General features: G+C 36.6%; 1 protein-coding gene across 5 annotated transcripts in view; it reads left to right on the forward strand.

Moving 5' to 3' along the window:
• Nucleotides 1-1,321: 1,321 nt before the first annotated feature.
• The window catches only part of LOC117923700 (polycomb group protein EMBRYONIC FLOWER 2-like), a 56,648-nt gene continuing 38,746 nt past the window's right edge, over nucleotides 1,322-19,223 (forward strand). For 2 of the 5 annotated variants that reach the window (XM_034842484.1, XM_034843212.1), the window contains exons 1-3: nucleotides 1,328-1,461; nucleotides 5,354-5,505; nucleotides 6,376-6,431. In XM_034842484.1, coding sequence (XP_034698375.1) covers nucleotides 5,380-5,505; nucleotides 6,376-6,431 — 182 coding nt within the window. In that variant the 5' untranslated portion in view covers nucleotides 1,328-1,461; nucleotides 5,354-5,379. Of the gene's footprint in view, nucleotides 1,462-5,353; nucleotides 5,506-6,375; nucleotides 6,432-19,223 lie in introns of all 5 variants that reach the window. The other 3 variants (XM_034845280.1, XM_034843913.1, XM_034844669.1) reach the window with 3 other exon arrangements.

The raw sequence follows: 19,223 nt of genomic DNA on the forward strand, positions 1-19,223 counted from the left end.
AATGCATATTTAAACTCATTTTACTTCTAGTGAAAAAAATAAAAAAGAATAGATTTAAATTTAATAAATAATTTTAAATGTATAAGGAATTATGATTTTTTTTCTTATTAGCATGAGAATACAAATTTAAATTTAACAAATAAATTTCAATATATTTTCAAACTCATTTTACTTATCTTTTTGTGTAAATATCAAATAATTTAAATATTCATAATTTTTTTTAATTATATAGATTTTTTTTTCAGAGTTTACATGATAAATCAATGATGAGAAAATCATTTTTCTTAATGTTTTTTTTCTTTTACTTTTTTAAAACCAAATATAATATTAATGATATTTAACTCTATCCAATTCCACCTTTTGGTACATATGTATTTTAAAAAAATTATTTATAGCAAGGAAATTTTGATATTTTTGAACTTTTTTATTAAATAAAAAATATTATCCCATCATATTTGAGTAAAACATGGGTCTCAATTCCATTTTTTTTTAAATCGTAATAAATTAAATTAAGAAATGTGAGACCTATAGTTAATAGGACCATTTAAATACTATTAAAATTTGTTTTTCAGCTACAAAAGCTATTTATAGCATTGAACAAGCCGTCACAAACTAAAATGCATTTCTTTTGGTTTGATTCAATGTCTTATTTATTTATTAATTTTGAATTAATAAACTTTCTTAAATTCGACATTTCTTAAACCCTTTTTGTTTTATGAATAAAATCGCGATAAAAATACCTTTTATGCCATGCATTTTTTATTAACTAAAATAACTTTATTTTGATTAATATAATGTGTTGGATACTTTTTAATCCTTATATTATAATTTCTAAAAATTACCCATTCACCCTTTTAGGTATTATTTTATTGAACAAATGAGATTTTATAATAGACACGGAAAGATCTCAAAGGCATTTAATTGGTTTCTATTAAGCTCGGAATGTCTAGATAAGATGAAATTAAAATACAAATAAATAAGACTAAATACAAACATGGGTTCAAAACTTTGACTTGATATAAATCAAATTTAAAACATTTAAGAAAATTAATGTTCTTTAATTTGATATGGAATTGCTTTTCCCGGGCAAGGATATTTTCAAACACCAACCCTCCAACAAATGGAAGGAAGCTTCCACCCCACATCTTCTACAACATCAATTTAACTTTCAAAGATAAAAATATAATAAGTCATCATTTATGAATCATGCATAGGGTTTGAGAGCATTTTCCCTCTCATCATTCCAGCGATCCGATTTTGATATGAAAACATTTGAAAAGTTCGAGCCTTAGGTGGGGCCCACCCATGTACAAAAAAGGAAAACAAAAAATTGAAAAATAATGGAAAGGACCAAAGGGCAATTCGACTGTCTTTAGGTTTGTTCTTCTTGCAGCGGACAAAACGTCTCTCGCCTGCGATTCCGACCTCTTCCGTCAGCTTTCCGTCGAATTCCCCGATCTGGTACGCCTGAAGCTCTTCGTCAGCCTCCGTTTCTTCTTATCGCTCGTTTTTTCTTCTGATGCAGTGTGATTATTATCATATACTAGTCTTCTCAAAATTTTAAATTCATTATCAAGATTGGAATGATACTGTTTGATGCTAAATAGTTGCATTTTTGGATTTATGGTAAAATTGCGTATCCAGAAGGCATCATTTACTGGTATTTGTATATACCTGAAAAAATTTTGGTCTTCAGGGTTGCGTAAAGTTTAGAAAGGAGTTTTATTTTTTAGATGTTCGTAGCGAGTGTTGAGAATTTCATGAAGAGAAAAGAAGTTTGTTTTACGCAATTCAGTACAGATTCCACAGAAAGTTGAAATTTTTGGCATTAGCTGGTATTTGACAGCATGTTCCAGTAATGACTGCAATTTTTGTTGTCACTGAAATGAATGAGTCTATAAAACTGAGCTGTAGCATTCTAATTTATTGCTGAATGCGGAATATTGAACTATTGCATTGGAGATATGAGTTTATCCTCATTTTATTAACCTAATCAGGGGTTTAGGGTTGATGTCCTTTGGAGCAACAAATTCAGTATTACTGGTTTTCTTAATTTTAATATGGAACGGTACCTATGTGGTCCAAGTCATAGAGTGGTGAAACTGTTGAAGAAGTCAAGGCTTTGTTTGGAAAGTGTTTTAAGAAGCAATTCTAAAAAAAGAAATTGTTTTTGAGAACATCTGATATATTTTTTTTTTTTTTGAGAATTGTTTTATGATGTTTTGTAAAATAAAACTTCGTTTGGGAACTTGAAATGTTCTCAACCTGTTTTATATATTTTTAGATATTCTTTAAAAGTAACTTTTATCTGTAGTGTTTTATTTTTAATCATTCTTCATATTCGTATAATTATTTTTTAAGAATAGAAAATTGTTTTTTGTTTTTTGGTTGTGAAACATATTTTCGTATTTTTTGGTTTTTAAACATATCCCAAGGAATTACGTACCTTGAATTCAAGAAATACATTCCTTTGAAGTTAGGGAAATACATCCCCTAAAATTGCTAGAACCTCTAAGCCAACAAAGTAATTATCTTGAATTAGGAAAATTTTGAGAGAAAGAATGACAGAGAAAATGAGGGGGAAAAATGAAAGGAAAGGAACATTAAATGCAATTAAAAATGATTAAGTTTAAGCTCAATAATTTTTTCCTACAACGTTTCTCCAATTTTTTTTTCCTTTTTTATATAGAGGATGAAAAATTTAAAAGTGTATGCATTTTAAATAATTTTTATTATATTATATATATTTTTCATGCATGTAGTCAAGTAAAGAGAGATAGGCCTCCACTCTTTTCTCGTGTTTCTCTTAATAGATTTACCATGTTGGCTTTTAGCTCTTTCATAGTCCATGGCAGCTGTCATTTAATATAAAAGAATAAGAAGATAATAGTCCATAAATTCTCACATGACTCGGTATCATTGACTCCTCATTCCTCGTGCACAAATAGCACTACTTGACCTAGCTTTAAGATCTCAACATTAGGTTGTCCATAGCCAATGTTTTCTCCCAAACTTTTGCCCATTCAAAGGAAGGCATTGTAGAAGTAGATTTCTGTATTTCTTGTGCTTGGAATTTAGATCCTTCACTTGGCAATGACAGAAGAAAGAAAAAAACTTCAACTAAAACTCCTTCTAAGGTCCAACTGTTAGCACCTTAGCCATTAGAGGGCACGACATAGGCATGCATGGCGGCACCTTGTGTGCATATACCTAAGGCATGTTAATGGTGGTGTGCCTAAACTTAAGCAAACTTGTGGTAGAGGTTGCATCTTCTAAAGATGCACATAGTTAGGAACTTGGCTGAGGTAGGCTCAAGGGGATTAGAGTAGAGTCTGAGTGGCATGAGCAGAGCCTGTGTGTAATGGGTAGCATTTAGTTAGATAAGTGTACACAACATTGCCAACACACGTTGCACAACTTGGGGGCTTGGTGTGCGACAATGGCAAAATGTGGTGGCACACTCATGTGGGCTTGACACAACAAGTGTTCGATGTTGGTGCTTTGATAGGTTCCTTATGTTGCTGGAAGCCTAAGAAGAATTTTCTAAGTGATCGGATATTTTTTTGGATTTTCTATAATTAATGAAAATCCATTATTCTTGTGAATGCATCCTTGATACCTCCTCCTTCAAGGGTAGGGGTGGTATTCTCTCTTGGGGTAACCCAAGGGTGTTGGCTATGATATGGCATGGCCACATCCTAGGCACACTAAGTCTCTCCTAGGAATGAGTGTAAGGCACCATTAAGGCTTGCACACACTCAAGTGCACAAAATGAATTGGTCAAAGCATGGGAGTGTGGATACAGAGCCATGAGCGGAGCATAACACATACTAGATGTGGGCTATGTGGTTGAGACGAGGTGGGATGTGGGCAACTTGGTGCATGAGTTGCACATGAGGAAGGCTATGTGCATGATCACGAGACATTGTAGCACGCTGTGAGAGGCTCCAATGCTAAGCAAGTGTTAACTTGGAAAGACACACATGAGCATGTGACTGCATGCATGTAAGACATGTGGGCTGGTTTGCTGAAGCATGCAGACTCAAGGAAATGAAGCATGTAAACATATGGGGCTATTAGATTGAGGTATAAGACATGGACTTGTAATTGACATGTGTGGGCAACTAAGGTGATTGGTGCATGGTGATATAGCCTTTACTCATCAGCAGACATGGAGTTGTGCAGCAAAGATGCATGGACCACTTGGCACCATTTGAAGCAAGACCAAAGTGTGTGGGACACTTGACAACATTTGAGGAGAAGTTGCAGGCTTGGAGAAACTGCCAAGATGGGTGGCAGAGCATGGGTTGGGTCTCCAAAATGTGGGCAGTTATTTGGCTGCTTATAAGTACCCTATTACACATTGCAAAAGGCAGAGAGTTTCTGCATAGGCTTAAGTGTTTGTATATATATGTATACATATATGTATTTTTCAATCGCATGTTCTATAGTCTATGACTTATGTGATCGGTAGTTAACTTTGTTTAGATGGTCTTATGAAGTAAATTTCTTGCTCAGATTTCTATGGGGATGGACTTTTTATGTTTCTCAAATAATCCCAATCTAATTGCTTGTTTAAAAAATGGATATCCTACCCCATTCTTGATCAGATTTTTGTGCAGATGGATTTCATTATTATTCATAAACCAGATGGGTTTTAAAGGGGGCTTTTTGCAGAAACATTAGTTTATGAGAATGTTCCCTTTTTTCTTTTTTTAATATTTAATTTTAGTAGACCTCTAGAACATCCTTACTGCAATAATATGTGACCACTTAAAAATAATGGTAATGCTATAAGTTGTTTTTGGAATGAGTTAGATGACCCATTTAATTTTAGTAGACCTCTAGAACATCCTTACCACAATAATACGTGACTACTTAAAAATAATGGTAATGCTATAACTTGTTTTTGGAATGAGTTAGATGACCCATTGACATTCCCTTTGGAGTACATTCATTGCCTTTTTTTTCTTCTTTCACCTAACCTGGTTGATTTTTCAATCATCACAATGTCATCCAAGTGACCGATTCTCACTGTATCACCTAATGTCTTATGTATGGGAAACAAAAAGTTTTTTTGGTTCTTTTAAATTTATTATTGAATCTCAATATATCTCAGTAGAAATTTTTGGAGTTTAGCAGGACTTTCAAATTTATAATCAAATCATGGTTGATTACCATTTTTGACACTATATGAGGAGATTACTCATTGAGGAATATGTTTACTCTGTTACATTATTTTCTTGGATCTTGGTCAAATCTTGATTCTGTTACCAGAGAGACAAAGATCACATACAATGTGATGATTCTGTTTAGATACAAGTACTGATATCTTATTCCATTAATGACACAGGAATCATAATTGCACTCACATATCAGATGTGCCATCAAAATTCGTGTGTGCATTTCTCTGCTGAAGAGGCAGTTGCAGCTGAGGAGAGTCTGTTAATATATTGCAAGCCAGTTGAACTATATAATATTCTTCAGTGTCGTGCTCTGCAAAATGTAATATTTTGTATTGCTTGAAATTTTGTTGTCTGTCATTTTGCTCTTTATATTCTATAGGAGTAATCTGATTCTTGAATTTGAATATTTTTGCATACACGATTTTCTTTATTAAGCAAAACTTTTCTTTGGGGAGGGAGAAAACGGTAGACCAAGTGGTTGAGCTCATTTGATCATATTTAGTTAGCAATTGTCTTTGGTGATTTGAAATTAAGTGTTGGTCATTTAGCTATACAAAAACTCAAAAATTCTTTTGCATGTAGTTTGTGGAGTTGGGCTAGGGTGTATATGGGAGAGGAGTCCTCTTCACTTTTAGGCTTTTGGGAGTGGTTAGCGGCTCCTTAAGGGCTGGTGAGGTTGATTGTTCATGTGTTTTTTGTTTTTAGGCTGCGATGTATACTACTTGTATGCTTTGTGGCTTTTCGCCCTTTAATATATTTTGTGCTCATTTATCAAAAAAAAAAAAATTAAGTGTTGGTCATATGGATGTCAATGTTGATCAAGGCTAATTATCCATTAAGGAGCCGTGATACCTCCAGAACCAAATTGATTAGTATTGATTTCCCTGAGCATGAGAGTTAATCTGGTTGGTAAACCTAAGTGACTAGTACAAAAGTTTGGCATATCCTAAAATAAAGTGTTTCACTGCCTTTTAGGAACCAATGCAAAGTTAAATTCTTTTTTACCAGTTAGCCTGAGGCTTACCAACCTGACCTTCCACACTTCATGAAATTCCCAGAACTCCCCGTGTTGAACCCTAATCCCCTAGATACGCGACAAGTTATTCTTGTGAACTGTGTGTCCTGAATGGTATTGGAAAGCATTCAGTCTATGTTTGCTTTTTCTAATTGAGAACTTCTGTTGTCGCAGCCTTCGTTTCTCCAAAGATGTTTGCGTTACAAAATACAAGCAAGGCGCAAGCAAAGGTATGAGTTTTCCTACTTACTAGTTTGTGTCCAGAGAAAAGGAAGTAGGATTCTTACAATACTGGCATTATTTGCTTTTATGCTTAAACTGCTCATCTTTTGAGTTCTCATCCTTATATTGGAGTTTTTCACTGTGAAGCTCTTGATGTTAAAATTAAGTATATCAACTGGTTGGTTGAAATGCATTTTTCTTCATTGTCGGCTTTCAATAACCAAACTGCTTCTGCTTCCATAAAAGAAAAAAAAGGAAGAGTGAAAGAAGAAAACATTGAAATTGGAAGGAGAGAGCTTACGTTCCTTTATTAAAATCATCCGAAAAGGTACATAGTTTAAGTAGTGTATTGAAAGGTTAAAGGCAGTCTTCAGTCATTTTACTCAAATAAAGTGAGATGTAGGCCTTAAGATGGAATGAAGTGTAATCCTTAAAAAAATTAAAAATAAAAACCTCAAGATTTTAAAAAAATTTAATAGGATCGCATAACAATAGAGTAATAAGAAGGGCAACTCTAGATGCTATGTTTATGGTTCTTATTTTGAAGAAAAGTGGGGGATGACAATATTAGAAGTTTAGACTAATCGGTCTAGTAGGCAACCTTTACTAACTTCTAGCGCAAGTTTTGGCACATAAAGGTAATAGGAAATGTGGTGTTCGAATATCAAAATGCTTTTGTGGGAGGGGGACAAATCCTAGACATTGCTTTCATAGCCAATAAGGCCATTGGGTTAAGGAAAAGAAGCTTAAGATTAGGACTAGTTTGCAAGTTGGATATAGAAAAAACATATGATCATGTAAATTGGAAATTCCTCTTCTTTGTTATGAAAAAGAAGAGTTTTGTTCATCAATGGAGAAGATGAATTCATTTATGCATTTCTACTATGAGATTGTCAATCGTTGTTAATGATACCCTTATAGATTTTTTTCAAAGCTTTGGAGGGTTGATATAGGGGTGATCCTCTTTCCTCTTATCTATTTGTGCTAATCATGGTAGCCCTTAGTTGCCTCTTTGCCAAAGTAGAGCAAGGTGGGTTCATAAGAGCTTTTAAGGTAGAGGGCAAAGGGGGAGAAAGTGGGGGCATATAACACTCTTCTATTTGAACTTAAAGAGTGGAGACCTAGAGTTAATGCTATGAATTTTAAAATTCTAAGGGTTCAAGAAGTAGAAAAGTTGAAGGAGCTGTTTTCAAAGGAGGTTTCAGTGCTTTGTCGGAGTTAAATGGGGATAAGGCTTTAGGACCGGACGGGCTTTCCTTGGCAATTTAGTTGGGATTTTGTGAAGGATGTGGTGATAGGGTTTTTCAAAGAGTTTTATAACCATGGGAGGTTTGAGAAAAGTCTTAATGCCACTTTTCTAGTGTTAATCTCAAAGAAAGGGGGTGCATAGGATCTAAAGAACTTTAAGTCTATTAGCTTGGTAGGCAGTTTGTATAAAGTTCTAGCTCAAGTCTTGGCTTAGAGACTCAAGATGTTAGCAAGGTGATTTCCAAGTCACAAAATGCTTTTGTTGAGGGTAGACAGATTCTTGATGTAGTACTAATCGCAAATGAGGCTATAGACTCTATGTTGAAGAGAATGATTGTAGAGTTTTGTGTAATTTAGACATTGAAAAGGTGTATGATCATGTAAATTAGAATTTCTCGTGAGCATTGGTGAAAATATTAGTAATTATAGATATATCGATATTTCGATTTTATGGATTATTGGTGAATATTTTGGGAAAAAATTTCAGTAGGCCTAAAACTGTTCAAAACTTATGAAAATATTGAGAAAAACTCTAAAAATGATATAATAAACAATAATAGACATTTTAAAGTTGTTTTATAAAAAAATGATATATGTATCTGATATGATTAATCATATTTGATAATAATATCATATGCATCGATAAAAAAAATATGAATTTTATAAATATATATTTATTATTTTTTTTTGATAAGTAAGGATATGCATTAAAAAGGCAAAACGCCGCAAAGCATACAGGAAGTATACAAGGCAACTTATGCCTCAAAAAAACAAAAACAAAAAATGACCTCCCTCTAAGTGGAAGCTATCCACTCTAAGAAGCCTATAAGGGAGAACGCCTCCTCTCCTACATACAATTTGGCCCAACTCCACAAATTACAAACAAAAAAATTCTTTAACTTTTGAACATTCAATATCCCCCCCCTAAAAGCTAATCTATTCCTCTCATTCCACACCGTTCAAAAAATACACAGCGGAATGGCATCCCATATCTTTTTCCTTTTCTTTCCCGCAAATGATCCCCTCCAACTAGCTAAAACCTCCTTTACAGTTTCTGGAAAAACCCATTTCACATCAACTAAACCAAAAACAATATCCCATAAGGCTCTAACCACTGTACAATGTATAAGGATATGATTTACACTTTCTTCCTCACAGCCACACAAGAAGCAACGGTTTGGCAGTTGAAATCCTCTTCTTTGAAGACTATCCAAAGTTAACACCTTCCCCCAAGTCGCCTCCCAGGCAAAAAAAGCAACCTTAGTTGGCACCCTTGTCACCCAAATACTTCTTGAAGGAAAACCTATATCATCAGACTTTGCCAGCAAACTATAAGCTTCCTTGACCCTGAATTGATCACTCTTTCCTTTCCTCCACAGAACTGAGTCTTCCTCCAAGGAGGGTTTGAAACCCCTCAAAATGTGGAGAAAGTCCCCAACCACCTCCAGCTCCCAATCATTGAAATCCCTCACAAAGTGGAGGTTCCAATTCCCTTGGCCCAAATTCTGGTCCCACATTTCCTCAACCGTTGAATTCCTTTGCGCAGCCATACCAAAGAGGTGAGGGAAACACTGAGACAATGAAGCTTCTGAACACCACACATCTGTCCAAAATCTGATCCTGTTGCCTTTCCCTACTCGGAATGTCATGTTATCCCAACACCACTCTGATTCTTTCCAGATCTCCTTCCAAACCCCTACTCCAACCGCCCCATTTGCCTTTTTGGGCCTCCAATCAAGACCCTCCTGCCCATACTTCACCTTGATCACTTGTCTCCACAGATTATCTTTGTCACAGGCATACCTCCATATCCACTTGCCAAGCAAAGCTTTGTTCAACAAAGCTAGCTTCCTAAGTCCTAGCCCACCTTTATCCTTGTCTGTACAAACCACCTCCCACTTAACCAGATGAACTTTTCCCTCCATATGTCCCCCTCCCCACAAAAAATCCCTTTGTAGTTTCTCAATCCTTCTAACCACTATCTTAGGCATTCTGAAAAGGGACATTTGATAGATTGGCATGCTAGCCAAAGTACTTTTTATTAAGGTGACTCTTCCTCCTTTAGAAATATATTGCCGTTTCCAAAGAGCTAGTCTCCTCCTTACTCTCTCCTCCACCCCATCCCATATATAAGGCACTCTGTTTGGAGCCCCTAAAGGGAGACCCAAGTACTGAGAAGGTAAAGCCCCCACCCTGCATCCTAGCTCAACCGCCAACTCCTCCATCTCCATCACCTCTGCAACTGGAATGATTTCACTCTTGGCTAAATTAATCCTTAGCCCTGAAGCCGCCTCAAACCAGAATAAAATCCAACTCAAGTGAGTTAGATGATCCTTTCTAGCCTCACAAAATATAATTGTGTCGTCAGCAAAAAACAAGTGAGAAATGTTCATTGGAGGACCACTTCCACCCCTGATGTTGCAACCTGATAAAAACCCCCCCTCCACAGCTCTCCTGATAAGAACATCTAGCACTTCCATCCCCATAATGAAAAGGTAAGGAGACAAAGGATCCCCTTGTCTAAGTCCTTTAGTGCTAGGGAAGAAACCTGCAGGCACTCCATTGACCAACACTGAGAATTTAGCTGAGGATATATAACTCCACATCCACCCCACCCACTTAGACCCAAAGCCCATCTTTTGTAACACCTTCAACAAGAACTTCCAGTTGATGCTGTCATAGGCTTTCTCTATATCCAATTTGCATATAATACCCCTTCCTTTTTGTTTCTGCCACGTGTCTATCACTTCATTTGCAATTAAAGAGGCATAAAGTATTTGTCTTTCCCTCACAAAGGCATTCTGAGAAATGGAAACCACCTTGCCTACTACTTTCTTCAGTCTATTAGCTAGCACTTTAGCCAACAACTTGTAAAGCCCCCCCAAGAGACTGATAGGTCTGAAATCTCTAAGATCCTCAGCCCCACATTTCTTGGGAATCAATACCAAGAAAGTATTGTTGAGACTCTTAAGGAAAGAGCTGTGATCATAGAAGTCTTTGAACATTTCTAAAAGCTCCTCTTTAATGAACTCCCAACAACTTTGCCAAAATGCCATAGTAAAGCCATTCGGGCCGGGGGCTTTATCCCCATTCATCTCCATCAAAGCCACATGGATTTCATCTTCTGTAAAGGGCCTCTCCAGGTTCTCAGCCTCTTGTAGGCTGATCTGGTTAAACTGAAGATTCCCTATGTCCGCCTTCCACCCCGTATCTTCTGAAAGCAAACTTTGAAACTCATTAGCAATTCCTTCCCTGATTTCCTTCTCCTCCATCAGCCACACTCCATTGATCTTTATTCTCTCCAAAGAGTTATATCTACGGTGAGCGCTTGCCATGCGATGAAAGAACCCCGTGTTTCTATCCCCCTCCTTCAGCCATATTTCCCTAGAGAGCTGTCTCCAATGCGTTTCCTCCATTATCACCCATTTTCTATAATTATCCTTTGCCTCTTTCTTGAGCTCAGTTTCCTCCACAGTCAGAATTCTTTCACTTTCCTCCCTATCCCAGAATTCCACCTGCTGCAAGGCTAAGGATTTGTTGCTCTCCAGCTGTCCAAAGACTTCTCTATTCCAGACTTTCAATTTCTGTTTGATTTCCTTCATCTTAGTAGCCAATCTGTAGCTAGCACTGCCCCTAACCTCAATTCCTTGCCACCGGCTGTGAACTAGATCATTGAAGCCTTCTAACTTCAGCCACATATTTTCAAATCTGAAAGGAATCGGGCCCCGTCTTATCCTCCCCCCCCACTAACGTAATTGGAAAATGATCGGATACCGGACGGGGCAGCCTACACTGATTAATCCCATTGAATTGGTCTATCCAACTAGGGGATACTAGGAACCTGTCCAATCTTGCCCATGCCTGATTGTTTTGTCCCCCATTCCAAGTGAATTCACCCCCCTGAAGGGGGAGGTCCACCAACCCCAGCTCATCAACAATTTCAGCAAATTTCCTCATTGCTGAATTTATTCCCCTCTAACTACTCCTTTCCCGTGGAAACAGAGTAATATTAAAATCCCCCCCTATACACTAGGGGTCTTCCCACAGCCCTCTGATCGCCCCAAGCTCATCCCATAATGCATCCCTTTCCACTTTGGAGAACAATCCATACACTCCCGTAAAAATCCATATAGCCCCATTCTCTACATTCCGAAATCTGCAAGATAGCGTGAACTGACCCTCTTCCCAATCTAGAATATCCAAAGTCCTTGTATCCCAGCATATCAGAATTCCTCCCGAAGCCCCTTCCGCATTCACAGCTTTCCAGGCTAGGAATCTCCCGGATCCTAAACTTCTCGCAATGCTGTCCGACATAGCTTGAATTTTTGTCTCCTGAATACAGATTACGTCCACCCTCTGGTTCCTTATGAACGTCTTAATAACTTTTCTTTTAGAGCTATCATTTGCTCTCCTCACATTCCAGCTCAGAATTTTTATCTTCATTGGGCAATCACAATCTGTCGCCCTTTGCCCTGTACCGAGCCTTTCTGTTTAATTCCTCCCTCATAATTAATGGAGCATTCCAATCTTTTTAACTCCCTTTCAAACTTAGATTTTTCCAGTAGCTCTTTACTATGGATTTTCTCTCTTCTTTTCTTGATTTTGGTCAGGAAATTCAGAATCTCCTTCTCCAAACCCTCCGTGGAGAAGCCCAGGAATTGGCTGAATTTCGCCAAACCACTCTCCTCCCATTTGCCCTCCTGCTCACCTCTCTCTGTTTGGGCATCACAAATATCTCCTATCCCAAAAATCCCCTTGCCCTTATCACTGTGACTTATCTTTGCTCCCAGATCCTTACCTCCATTTCTTCCTTCATTACAGCCTTCATACACCGTTAACCACATTGTATTATCATCCCGATCCTCCTCATTCCAGTCCCCAGAATGATCGAAAAACTCCCCCCCTGGAGTCCGATCAAAAGTAAAAGAATTGAGAAGAGAAGTCCCCAGAACCCTTTTCCCCCAAGAACACAATCCCATTCCATACCTCATTGCCTCCTCTTTAAGCGCCTTATCCGTCTCTGATATCCCAGCCACTCCATATAATTTCCTCAAATCCTCAGTCTCCCGTGCAACAAAAGGCTCTGGCACATGAGGATTACCTGGAGCTGTTCCCGTCGGCAGAGAATCCTTCTTCTGGGGGTTATTTTGGTCTTGGGCTGCTGAGGAGGTTGGGCCTTCCCTTTGCTTTATAACTAACTCAGAGCCTTTGATTGGTAACTGGGCTTTTGGCGACACTGGGCCTACAGAAGAGCAGCCCACTTCATCACGCCTGTGGGACGGGCCTGCTTCTGGGCTAACAGCCACACCTTTCAGCTTAAGGCCCATAATTCCTCTCTTTAGACCAGGCCCACCATCCCCTCTTGATTGCTTTGGGTTGACAGATGGGCTTAAGGGTTGCGATGCACTAGTTAGAGCCCAAGATCTGGACGTCGGGCTTTGAGAAACCCGACCCGAACCAATCCTCTGCTCACCCGTCCCATCATCTGACGGGTGCAGGGTCTCGAGACCCACCCTCACCCACCCCTTCCTCACTCGCTTCTCCGCGCGTGAGATCTCCTTACCCCTGTCCTCACTGCTGTGACGACCTTCGCTTTGTCTGCAACTCCTCCTTATCACCGGACGACATTCCCACCATAACGATACAGCATAGACCTCCTCCTCCACTTCAACTTCCAGGACACTCGGTCTAGCTTCACCTCTCCCTTTCACCAATATTCTAGCCCATTGGAGCTCGCCCATCGTTCTCGTTTGGTCGTCGACTGTGATAAAGCCTCCACATTCGTCCCCCACCTTCTTCAAGATCTCTGGGCTCCAAAGCGAGACAGGAAGTCCAAATAATCTCACCCAAATTTCCTCTGTCTCTTCCTCCTCTGTCCAACATCCACTCCTTGGACTCCAAAAATCCAGCCCTAACTAAATCCCATCCATCCTGCGATCTCCTGAGGATACCACACGACGGGCCTCTTCCAAGTCTTCAAAGTCCAGCAAAACCCTTCCCTTATCCAACCTAGCCAACCCTAAGCTACCCTTAAGCTCCCACGATTTTGCCCAACGCTGTCCTACCTTCTCAAGGTCATCATCTTCCCCTGAGTTGTCTATTCTGCTCGCCACCACACAATGTTCCAATTTCTTTAGCAGTTCTATTGATTCCTCCCTTTTCACCTTCACTGCGATTGCGTTTGGATTATTCGACCGTGCTCGTTTCACTATTGATGCATACGATCTCCCCCCAACAATCTTACCCATGTCCTTTTCTTCCTAGGTTTCTGGTCTGCTACCAAAAGAGCCTACCATCTGGTTAAGCTTCTCCGCCATGATCATCCATCCCCTTTTGTCCCTTCTTCCTCTCGGGATGAAGACGCAGAACCATTTCTTTTCTAAATCAGAAACCCCTAGCTGAATAAATCCCCCCGCTTCGTTTTTTCCTCGCGACATGGAGTACATTCGGCCCTGCTCCTTCCATTCCCTTCCCCATCTTGCTTCTTTCTCATCCTTTATGCAGAGATTCAGGCCTTCCAGGAAAAACCCTAGGCTGTACGCTCCCAAACGCACCCATGACGAAACCCCTCCCTTCTTCTCCACAATGATAACCTGGATTTTTCCTTTTCTATCTTCCCCGATAATCTCAAACGCCTTGGATTCCACTATGAAGCTGCACTCCTTCCGTCTGCTTCGCGGCGCCGGCCCCTCCTCCCCCTCCTCACCATCGCACTCTCCTACGCACTCTCTCACGCCTTCTCTCGTTCTCTCTCTCTCACCCATTTTTTATTATCATACACTATTTGTTATTTAGGGTTACACAAATTTGACACCTCCTGCCTGACATCTGTACCTTAAATATATATTTATTATTAAATTACATCAAATGTTATTCACAATAATATTGTGATATTTGATTATAATATATCTCACCTTAATATTAGAATCTATTTAATTTCAATTGTATTAAATGATATAAAATAAATGATGATATATATAGTTTTTAAAAATATTTATATGTTTTATATTTAATTAATATATAAATGATATGAAAAACTGTTAAGAAAATTATAATGATAGGTTTTATATTTTTAGTGATCAATTAAATGAAATTTAAAAATAAAATAATTAGAATTAATTTGTTTATCAAAATATTCTTTTAATATTTTGTTTTATGATGGTTTTACTATATATTTATCTGGTGCCTTTTATTTAACAAATGAGCAAGTTAGCCCAGTGGTCGACTAGGGTCCAGGGCTGTGTTTGTTTTGGGTTCGAGTTCCAGTGCCCACGCCACAATTTCACATTTTTTAGGGTTGGACCGTGCATTGACTAGTTTGACTGTGTGTTGATCAGACCAAAAAATTGGGCAAAATCGTTGATAAATTCGTAAAAATCCAATATTTCGGTGAAACTCGCTTATATTTTTCAAAAAATCGCCTCGTTGATTTTTCATTTGCCCGTTTTGTTTTGTTAGTCGCTGATACGTGAAATTTCGTCAAAATTATCCGAAATTTTCATCCATGCTCGTGAGTTCTAATATGAATTATCTTTTTGACTTGGTTAAAAAACAAATATGCCAAATCAAACTAAAATAAATTCTATTTAAGACATTTAGACATTGTAGTTAAAAAATCTAGTGAGCAACAAAATTAAGAAACTCGGGGTTTCTAGTTTTACTTTCAACCACTTTTGCTTATTAACTTGTTCGGGTCTTGCATAAGCTATTAACAAAGATTTTGGATAAGGATTGAAAGAGTCACTCGTAAAGTGGTGTTGGACTTTTATAATGTTTTTGTGTAAGTGATGTAGATTCTTCTTGCAATGCTAATTAGGCTTTTGGTTCTAGATTAAATGGTTATGTAGTTGGTTTTGCTTGCAAGTTAGATGTTGAAAAAACTTATGATCATGTTAATTAGAACATTTTGTGGGTTATACTTGAACAATGTATTGGTAAAAACGGATTAGGTAGCATTTAGGGTTGAGAAAAATCGCAAAGGAATTTTCTTTGTTTAGGAATATGGGAGAGAATGAGAGGCAAGCATGCTAGCCTAAGGAGGGGATGGGTTGGGCGAAGAGAAGATTTCTTTGTGGAATAAAGCCTTTTAGGAAGGTAGCAATAAATGTTTTCTAGGGAAAGTAATACTTTATGGCATAAGGTTATTATGAGCATTTTTGAGTCATACTCCAATGTTTGGGATGTAACATTCTAGTCAGGTGGTCGTTATTATCCCTAGAAGGCCATTGAAAAGTTTTCTTGGATTTTTCAAATCATAAGGATTTTCTTTAAAAAATTTGTTTATTAAAAAAGACTTGTGGTAGGGCGATCAACCACTTTGTGCTCTATTCCAAATCTTTTCAAGATTTCAAGAAATTTCTAACTCCTTTATCTCTTGTATTGTCATTTTTTCCTATTCCTCTATGTTAGTATCAATTAATTGCTACAAATGAGGAGGGCTTTCAAAACGCCCTTGCCTTAGACCATTGTGTTATGTGTTTGTATGAGCTGGTTGATCATCTTCTTCTAAACTTCCCATTGACTTTTGGGATAGGTTGGATTCTCAAGTAGTGTGGCTTTTATGATTATCTCTTTTAGGGTATCTAGGTTATCACAAAAGTAGGATACTTTGACATGTGGCTAGTCTTACATTGGTTTGGATGATCTGGCTTGAGAGAAATGTGAAGTCTTTTTGGCATAAATGGAGGAATTTGGAGGCTATTTTGAACTTCATATACTTTATTCCTCTTCTCAAGCCTTATCTTTTGTAGTTTCTAAGGGCACTCTCTTTAGTGTCTTATAACTTGATTGGTACTTGGTTTGCAACTCAAAGAGGGTCGGTGGGGAGTTGTTTCTATTATGCTTTCCATCTCTGGTGGGTTCATTTAAGTTCATTTTCAATGAGGATGAGTGTGCTTTGAGTAAGTAAAAGTTGATTGGGATTGGTGGTGTGCGGTGTTTGCCCCACCTTTAGGCAAGTAAGGCAACCACCCAAGGCCCTTACTCCATAAAAGGCCACAATTTTTTTTACTACTTTATTTATTTTTCTAGTTTTAGTTAGATATTTTTAAATGATATTTGATAATTTTTTTATTTTAATTAAATGATAAACTAAAAGAGAAAAAAGGGCCTGAATTTTCATAATTATCTAAATATTTGTTACATTGAGATATTAACAAATATTAATAGGAAAAAGTTTACCAAATATAAATGATTTGTTTTATATGATTCAACTACCCATTGTAGCCATTTGTATTTATTATTCTTATTGTATTGTTAAGAAAAAAAATCTATTGATTTTATTTTAGAAACTTAAACTTTTAATAAGTCTTTTTGTCTTCAACTTCCTTGTTTTTATCTCATACTATCAAATTTCCATTTCTTTTTTCTCATGTCTTTTCTAATTCTTTTTTCTCTCACTTCTCTTTTAATTCTTCCTCTTTACTTGCTTATACCAATTATTTCAAAGTTGAAATAATCAGGTTACATTGTTTTGTACTAAATCTAAGGAGTCAATTTTTCTTAAGTTCATATTACATCAAAAGTACAAGTACAACAACACATTTGTCTAAATTAGGTTATATTGTTCTAAACTTTATATTTTGATTTATGATTTATTTAATATTTCAATTTTGTTTATTATTCATTTTAATGTGTGTTGCTAGGATTTTTTGATTGTTTGCTTCATTGTGTTCTATTGTTGTGCCGTTCTATTGTATCTTTTATTTTATATTCTTTATTTCTTCTATTTTTTGACATGTCTATTAGAAAATATGAATATGATTAAGAAAAATTTTAAAAAAAGAGAAAAATAGATAAATAAATTGAATCTAAAAAAGGAGCACTAGATAAATATGTTAGCAATAATAAACAAGGTTGGTTAAAGATTTAATAGACCATTAAATATGATGAGTTATTTAATATTGATGGTTTAGCTTTAATGGAGGGTTTAAAAATAGAAACAAACAATATAATTGAAATACTAAATCATATAAAAAAAAAATTAAATTCTTTTCCAAATGCATGTATTGCTTATAGAATAGTATTAACTAAACCAGTGAAGGTTGCTTCAACAGAAAGAAAAATTTCAAACTATAACTAATAAAATCTCATTTACGATTTACCATGTCACAAGAAAGATTTAGTAGATTAGCTATATTATCTATTGAAAAAGATATTTTAATAAAACTTGATTACAGAATATTGATTGATAAGTTTGTATCTTGAAAAGCAATTTTTTTTTTTTTTTTTTTAATAAAACTGTATATTATATAAATAGATAGATGATATTATCGTATATAATATAAAACAAGCTTAATTGAAATTTTTAGTCTAGGCCTCATTTCATGTTGAGCCACCCCTGGAGGTGTGACCCAAGACCTTTGTAGTATTGTGTTAGGCATCTTTTCAAAGTTGGTGGGAGAGGGCTCCACTGTTGAGGCAGAGGCAAAAATTCTACTAGAGGGCATGCTTTGTGTCTTTCTAATGAATGGGTGGAAAAGGTTTCTGTAATTTTGATCTCTTAGGTTCCCAACTCAGAGAGTGGTTCCTGGGAAGTATATTGTTGGATTTGCCAAATTTTAGGTGCTGGTTGTAACTTGAATTGGTCTTTTTCTCAGACTCTGTGGTTTGCTTATTTTGCAGCATGTTAGCAAAAAGAGGATCCAGACACTGGCTTCATTTGGAAGAGATTTTTTACCAGCTTGGGTTGTGTGGAGTTTCTTTGAATTGTGCATGTTTGTATTCTGTTTGAGTTGTATAGCCATTTCTTGCTCTTTTCAAGAAAAAACTTTCTTCTTTTTCTTTTTGATCAACTTCAATATATTTTGAAAGGACTTCTCATCCTTTGCTTGTAAGTAAAAATGTCAAATGGATTAGTTTGTTTTTAATTAAAAAAAGGTTCCCTGTGTGTTAATCAATTTTAAGCTTGTGGGGTTTGAAGTGGGGGACAATTTCTCACTTGAAAAAAGGAGAAGAAGAAGTTACAGCAGTTTCTGCCAGATAGCAACTTCTTTTTGGGAAAAAGAAGAGGCTGAAAAGTGCTAATGGGTCATAGGTTTCTGGGCCCATGATACTTTCTACTGCATGACCTTATTATTTCTCTTCTCATACTCATGTGCATTTTCCTTTTTGTAGGATTTCTCTTCATTTGTCCTTTATACAAGTTCTTCCTCTTATCTAATAAAATACAAGTATGATTTCCTGTTTAAAAGAGAGGAGCTGAATAATAAGGATGGTAATAATGATAGTAATGATTTGGTTAAGGTTTGATTAAATTAGAAGAAATTTGATGAGTACCTCAGGATAGTGTTGGTCTCTTTGTTTAGGTTTGCAATCTATTTAGCCCTTGATTGACTAATGAAACTGTAAGCCCATATTTTTTTTCCAACAGTTTTTTCTTTCTATTAATTTGTTCAATAATTTAATTTATAAACTTGCATGCATGGGTAGGTATATATTTTCATTTGCTACAGCATTAGCATGGGAGAAACCGGCTATCTCAATTTTATCTGATTTTGATTCCTACATATTTTCTACAAGTGAAGTTATTAATTGCATTTTTTTGGCATCCT

The sequence above is a fragment of the Vitis riparia genome, chromosome 1, assembly GCF_004353265.1.
Source record: "Vitis riparia cultivar Riparia Gloire de Montpellier isolate 1030 chromosome 1, EGFV_Vit.rip_1.0, whole genome shotgun sequence".
Taxonomy (NCBI): Eukaryota; Viridiplantae; Streptophyta; class Magnoliopsida; order Vitales; family Vitaceae; genus Vitis; species Vitis riparia.